At 42.2% G+C, this 6,835-nt stretch overlaps 1 protein-coding gene across 1 annotated transcript in view; it reads right to left on the bottom strand.

Moving 5' to 3' along the window:
* Nucleotides 1-2,310: 2,310 nt before the first annotated feature.
* Nucleotides 2,311-6,835, bottom strand: part of SPRY1 (sprouty RTK signaling antagonist 1) — a 20,429-nt gene continuing 15,904 nt past the window's right edge. The window contains exon 3 of the mRNA XM_027891154.1: nucleotides 2,311-2,444. Coding sequence (XP_027746955.1) covers nucleotides 2,311-2,444 — 134 coding nt within the window. The remainder of the gene's footprint in view (nucleotides 2,445-6,835) is intronic.

Genomic DNA, 6,835 nt, shown 5'->3' with positions numbered 1-6,835 from the left:
AAAAAAAAAAAAAGAAAAAAAAGAAAAAAAAAAAAAAAAAAAAAAAAAAAAAAAAAAAAAAAAAAAAAAAAAAAAAAAAAGGGGGGGGGAAACGCAGAGCAAACATTATCTATTGTTAATTACCTGTAAAGTAGGGCTTTTGCCACTTCCCCAGTTTCTAAGAGCTCTGAAGTGAAACCTGAAAGAAGCCACCCATTGTTTCCAATTGTGCAAGAGCCAGGAGCAAATAGGGCTCAAATTGCAGCTCTGAAAGGCAGCAGGAAATTGGCAGCCCGGTAATCTGCTCCCCACCATTCAGGGGAACAAAGGCGACATTCCTCCTCAAGTAGTCACCATTAGAAACCCAAGGTTGATCTATTTAGTAAGGCCCACAGAATAAATCTGTGGAAATAAAGAGTTTTAATTAGAAGGCCATAGGATATGGCTCTAGTTTCCAGCCCTGCAAGCAACATGTATTATTTAGGCTCCTGCCTCGTTTCCCACATATCCAAACGCTGACACCCAGAGACCAGCATCACTGCCATTTTCAAATATTATTAAAAAAAAAAAAAAAAAAAAAAGACCCCAAAAAATAACAAATGTGGAAACTATTCATTACAGATGGATCACACCGTGAAGTGTGCTGTCCCAAGACCATTTCAAATTGGTCCCTGTGTTAGGGTTATGTATTTTCCCCCTAGAGTATTAACAATCCTTCTAAGCCATCACACCCCCCACCCATCTACGGCATATTAAAATGTACAACTTTGAAATAATCTTCAGAAAGTGCTACAGTTTCAGGCAGGAAGAGGTTTTCCTGTCTATCCATCCATCCATCCATTTCTCTGTACAGAAGAATGACTCAGTAATTAAACCACTGCTGGTCAAAGGCTCCTGGTTGTGTCAGTGCCTCCCAAGGTGGCTCCTCGCAGCCCTCCGTCCTCACTTTTCCCAGCAGCCAAAGGGGTGGCATTTCCCTCAGAGCTGTTTTGCCAGGCGCAGTTGATTTCAAAGAACTTAAATCCAAGTGCAGAACGCTTTCGGCTACCTGCTAAGGAGGTACTGCAATTTTTGCCACCTGAGCAGATAAAGTCCTCCCAAACCCGGTGTGTTAGAGCTGTCAGCAGGAAGAGCAAATCAGGTTAACTTTTCCAGGGGGATGTTATCTGCACCTGGCAGCAGTGATGGATGAATCTGGAGCTACCATGGCAAGCGCTCCTGCTGCAGTACAGGGCAAGGGATGGAAAGGGAGGAAGAAAGGGCACAGGCTCTAAAGCTCCAGGTTTGAAAGCCCATACAAAAATGTCTGTGGAGGCTCCAGAAGGGTGTCTTATGTGTCTACCACTTGGTCCCAGAGAGATCCTTTTGTCTATTTAACACAGCAGAATTGATGGGTTTTCAACTATAACAGTATTTCCTCACAACCCCTTGCGTATCAGTAAATTCAAGCCCAGGTAGGGCCAAACTTTGGCAAAGTTCCTACCTAGAGGTGAACTTTGGACCGAAACAACATTGTGAGATCCAACTATAACGTATTTCCCACCCTGACTAACCAGGCTGATCCTCACCATGATCAGGACAAGATACAGAAGATGTAGAAACGTATTGAATCACGAAGCGCCTCAGTGACAGCACAGATGCTCACGTAGTCATAAGCACATTTCATCTAGAAGAACTTGGCATGATGTGCAGAAAAGTGAAACAAGAGCACAATTATTCTCTCAAAGAGAAAAGGGATAAATGAGACTAGATTTAGATAAGGAGACCTTGATATAAAAAGAAGGTACAGTGCAATCTCCCAGTATCCAGCTTAGAGAAAAGCTCCAGCACTTCCCCCTTCCTTCAAGGCAAGTAGTTTATTAGTTTTCATTTGGAAGTGTCCTACTCATAAAATGCGTGGATTGAAAGGCAACAAATTAAACATCACCCAAGAAACGCTGTTTTGGAGAGGACCTTTACCAGGTCATGCAAATTCATCTCTTCCTCCTGTTTGAACTGTGGAAGGCAAATCCTTGCAGCACTGGGAGAACTGTCACGTGATTCGGACGTTGAAGCATATAAAACCCCAGGAGTTTCACTTAAAATATCCATTAAATAGTTAATCAGTTATATTTCAGCAAATGCTTTGGGTATTCCAGCTACTTCTCACAGTCACTTTATCCTACAAACTGAGCACATCCTAACAGTTCGGAGCCTCCACATTCCTCCTAAGGCAGCGTAAGGGCTCTGTCGCCTGGCCAACTCAATCACTGGTGTAAATCCATCAACTCCATTCAGAAGAAATATTCCACGGAATAAACCCAGTCAGACTAGGGCAGCGACCCCGAGGGGTCAGGCAGGATGTCCCATTGTGCTCCTTCTTGCACAAACACAATGGGGTTCAGCCCCTTGGGGCAGAGCCTCTGTCAGACGTTTGTGCCTCCGGACAACGTGTTCTGGAGGATGTTTGTTTTCAGGTCGCAGCACTGTAAGTGTATACAAAGGTTTACAAAACAGGGCGTGCTTCCAATGCCAGAGGCACGGCTATCGGGCACACCTTTCCCTAAGGACTAACCAAACGTATGTTTCCTTGCTTCAAAAAAGAAAAGAGAGCAATTCACGCACTTTCAAGCTAGTTTTGGAATTACTTCCCCTGGAATTAATTGTTTCTCTTCTTTTTTTAATACTCTCACATGCATGTATCAGGAATACTGAAAGATGCAGGTAGCTTCTAGTCCTTCTTCGATGCTAAAATCAAAAGTTATTAGGAAAGATTAGGGTTTCATCCCCATATGCTTAAACCTAAGAAGTAAGACTGTGTGACATCTGCAGGAAACCTGTCCTGAATTTGTATTTATCAATAAGTAAATAAGACCCTCGCCTCAAAGAGACCTTCACCGGGAGGAGTGTGAATGGCAGCTGCAAGCACCACACCGGGAAAACCAACAGCACTGCATCTCTTGATCACAAATACAAACCAAGCTGTAAAAATCACTCTGGAGATTACAAGTTTTTTGAATAGATCTTTCCATTAAGCATAGAGCTTGTTAACACGGGCTCCAAATGGCTGCTTAACCAGCCTTGGCTCCTCCCATTGGCCAGAGGAAGGTCAAACAGCCACAGCAAGGAAGTGCAGATGATGAAGATCTGCCCTAACAGCAACTTGCCCACCAAATGAAGGCTCATCAGAACCATCAGAACCCTGTGCAACCCATTTGCTGCGTCAGGCTGGTAAATCCAGCTGTGTGACAGCAGAACAACATTTTATTCCGGGTTTTTTGAAGCACCACCACAACTGACACAAATGCTGCAGCTGGAAGAAAGCCAACAATTAATCAGGATTCCTCAGAATTTGAAGGTAATTTTAGCAGAACAAGAAAATGCAGAAGTATCAGTGGGTCCTGAACATTCCTCCAGGACAAAAATCTATTACTTCATATAAGTCCATTAAAACACTTCACCTAGCCCCTTTAATCCCTCTTAACAGATTTGCTTTATCACAGACAGAGGAGCTAATCCTCTCCCACCTGTCTTTATGATATGGGACCATAAACAAGAGCAAGTCCTTTTCATTTGTTAAGCATTATCCCCCCTCGGATAACGCTATCACCCACCCCAGAATTAGTGTAATGAAGCCGTCTTTAGAAAAACACCCCAACCCTGAGCTCAGATTCTCACCCCAGCCACAGATTCCTCCAGCAGGAAATGCGGAAACATTATTTACCAACTGGTTTTATTGATAAATTATTATTTCCAAAACTCATCCCTTACCCTGAGTTTCAAGACACTACGCAAAGCAAGACTTGGAATTCTGGCTTGCTGAAAGGACTTCCCTTTTTCCCTCAGTCCAGACCTTATGTGACACATCTGAGGCCTCTGCTGTGTATAACCAGATGGCAGCCTTGGCCAAATTCATCACCAACCCTTAAAATCAAGTTAGTAGGTCAGCTGAACTTATCACCTAATTACACCATCATTTTATAGCGAGTTCTCTTTATTTTTCAAAACAAGATCTCCACCCTATCAGAAAACAGTCAAGAAGTAACTTTTATGACCTGTATTGTAACAGTGACAGTCTGGCACTCTACAGACCTGCCGGAGTAACCTTGAACAGCCCACTGGCAAATTTTGGGTCGAAGGACTGAAATTTGCACTTCGGCCTCCTAATTGCCAGAAATCCCACTGGCCCCCAGCACATCCCCTTACGACACGACACAGCACCCTTGGAAGGCCATTCCAGTTGCTACACTGCGGAAACTAGAACAGGCTACAGTGACTGACCCCTTATAACCACATATTTAAAGTAACTTTTGTCTCTTCAAGCTGTGGAGAGTTACTTCATCCATCTGTCAGCCTGCTCGATTCTTCTTCCGCTAGAAAGACATTCATGTGCTCTCAGGCGACCCTGCATGGCTCTACACCACAAAATCCATCTGCCCGAAAGAATTCCCAGTCATTTCCATAACACAAGGCAACAACCAGAGGACCTGGAATTGAACTCAAATACACATGTATATTAAGTACAAATGATAAATCATCTAACACAAGAAAAAAAAGCCAAACTCATTATACTCATTGTTTCACTGCCTTGTCTAGGTAATACCTAGACAAGGAAACCATTTAAGACATCCAGAGAACTGTTATCTTCTCATTGCTGCATAGGTCAAGCCAAATTTGCCTCCCAAGGAACTGCAACCTGAAGTTATTCCCAAAGTCTAGTTAGAAAAGGGAGCATTAGTGGGACTAACTACAGCTTAGGTTTTGTTGATTTGTTTAAAAAGAAATCTAAAACAATGCTGTGACATAGCTTGTGATGGAAGATAATAATTAAGAGATGAAGTACATGTGGGCCCTTCGGGTTTTCTTCTGCTAGGAACCAAACCAAAACCTCATCTCTCACCATGAGTTTCAAGACACTAAGCAAAGCAAGATTTGAATTCTGGCTTGCTAAAGGGACTTCCCTTCACCCAAACCCCCAGATAAGTCACCTGGCTGAAAAGAGAGACAGAGGCATGCAGTGTAACATTTTTCTTGAAGACGCACAACTGTCACCCTTCAAGCAAACTTACTCAACACGGAGCTGGACCCCATCCAGCTATGAAGAGGCAGTTGGCTGGGTGTTTTTGGGTGTCAGTGCAGTTACAAACGGACAGATCTGACCAGCGGCGACTGCAGGACAAGGACTTCATTGTCTCCCAAGGCCTGTTCGCAGCTGTCGCTGTTACAGACGCAGCGGTGACGGCACAGCAGTGCAAAGCCAGTCGCCTGCTCCTCATAAAACATTCTTCTCTTGGCTTTGCTTCATCTCAGGAAGAGGGAATCTTGGAAAGCAGAATTCCTATACGTCCGCCGCTGCCCCACAAGCCTCTTGTTTGTCACAGGGAGGCTGGGTGAGCAGCAGTACCAAACGCACACTGCAAAGCAAGGGCTCTCCTAGGTGCAGCCACGTGATCATTTCACTTCGTACCTCCCAGAGGTCGTCTGTGCCATTCGATAAAAATGCAGCTTTTCAGTCAGCTCTTTTACATGACATTGAGTCAGCTTTGACGGAATTAACTAAAAGGGACGAGCTTATTCAAATCATCAGCGTGCTGGGAGTCAGGACAGCTTGAATATGGCAATTCAGAGCAGCAGGACTCAAAAAAAAAAAAGGCAAGATATGGCACATTTGTCAAGTCATTACTGCCTTCCAAAGTGGAGTTTCTCTAGAACCACTTACTCTGAACCCACCATGTGAAATTACATCATTTAATAAAACTTTTAAGTTCAGGAGAACTGCAGTGTAACCTTGACCCACACAAGGAGAAGAATGAGGTCTCCCCATTCAGTCCTAATGAAAAGCCTTTTCTGTTGAATGTGTGTTAAATAGCCACAAGTAGCTGTGACACTTAGGTCACCCTTAAGAGCCTTTAATTTGAAGACAGAAGATAGTTTCAGTTGACGTTGGAAAATGCATGGGAAAAGAACCAAATAAGCCACAGACATAGGCCCAAACACACACATTCCCAAATTTCAAAGCTAGCAAAACTGCAGCAACACAACCCGCTATTTTTATCCCACCTCTTGATATTTATTTAGATTTGAGCTTGGGGGGGTTAATTTCTTCAGTTGCTGCACAATTTAACCAGCCAGGAAGTTTGATGTAGGAAAACTTAAAATGGTTTTACATGTTAATGTGATATTCCTTAAGGAAAAAAAAAAAAAACAACAACCAAACAAAAACAACAAACCCACCAACTTGGAAGTTGTGGTTTCCTCCTCCACAACTGTATTTTTCCAAACGCTTTGATAAATAAATAGAGCCTCCACTTTTTGGCACTGGTAAGCATAACATATATTCATTTGTATTAAATATCCCACAGCAAAAACTTATTTGATATATAGTCGGTGAACTCAAAATTAGGTAAACTAAACTAGAGCACAGACTAGTGGTTTTGAAGTATCAATAGGAGGTTATTTGCCACCTGACAGACCTCAAGGAGAAACTCCACACACAGCTCACAACCTGTCGTTGTAACAAAAGAACTCAAGAGCCATTTTCATTAATTAATATATTTTCTGCATTATAGTTAACATATGTACTTTCTCCGTGTCATCCTTAATTCGTTAAGTATTGATATTTTGTTATATTCAGACATGAGTACATTTTCAAAGTCTTTTGCAATAAATATCATAAAATAATAGAGATTCACATAATAAATATTCTTTACAATAAAAAAAGTTTTAACAGACTTTTGTCTTAAAAATAGTTGGGATTCAACTTTGTGTTTTATACATAAAATATACAAAAAAGGACCACAATTTGTGGCTAAGGCAATAAAACAGGGACAGAATAAAATTATAAAGTACGGAGCAGAGCTAAAGTCACTAAACCAAA

The sequence above is a fragment of the Empidonax traillii genome, unplaced genomic scaffold (assembly GCF_003031625.1).
Source record: "Empidonax traillii isolate 1590-97213 ecotype Southwest subspecies unplaced genomic scaffold, ASM303162v1 scaffold310:size1162954, whole genome shotgun sequence".
Classification (NCBI taxonomy): Eukaryota; Metazoa; Chordata; class Aves; order Passeriformes; family Tyrannidae; genus Empidonax; species Empidonax traillii.
This window is presented reverse-complemented; position numbering and strand designations above follow the sequence as displayed.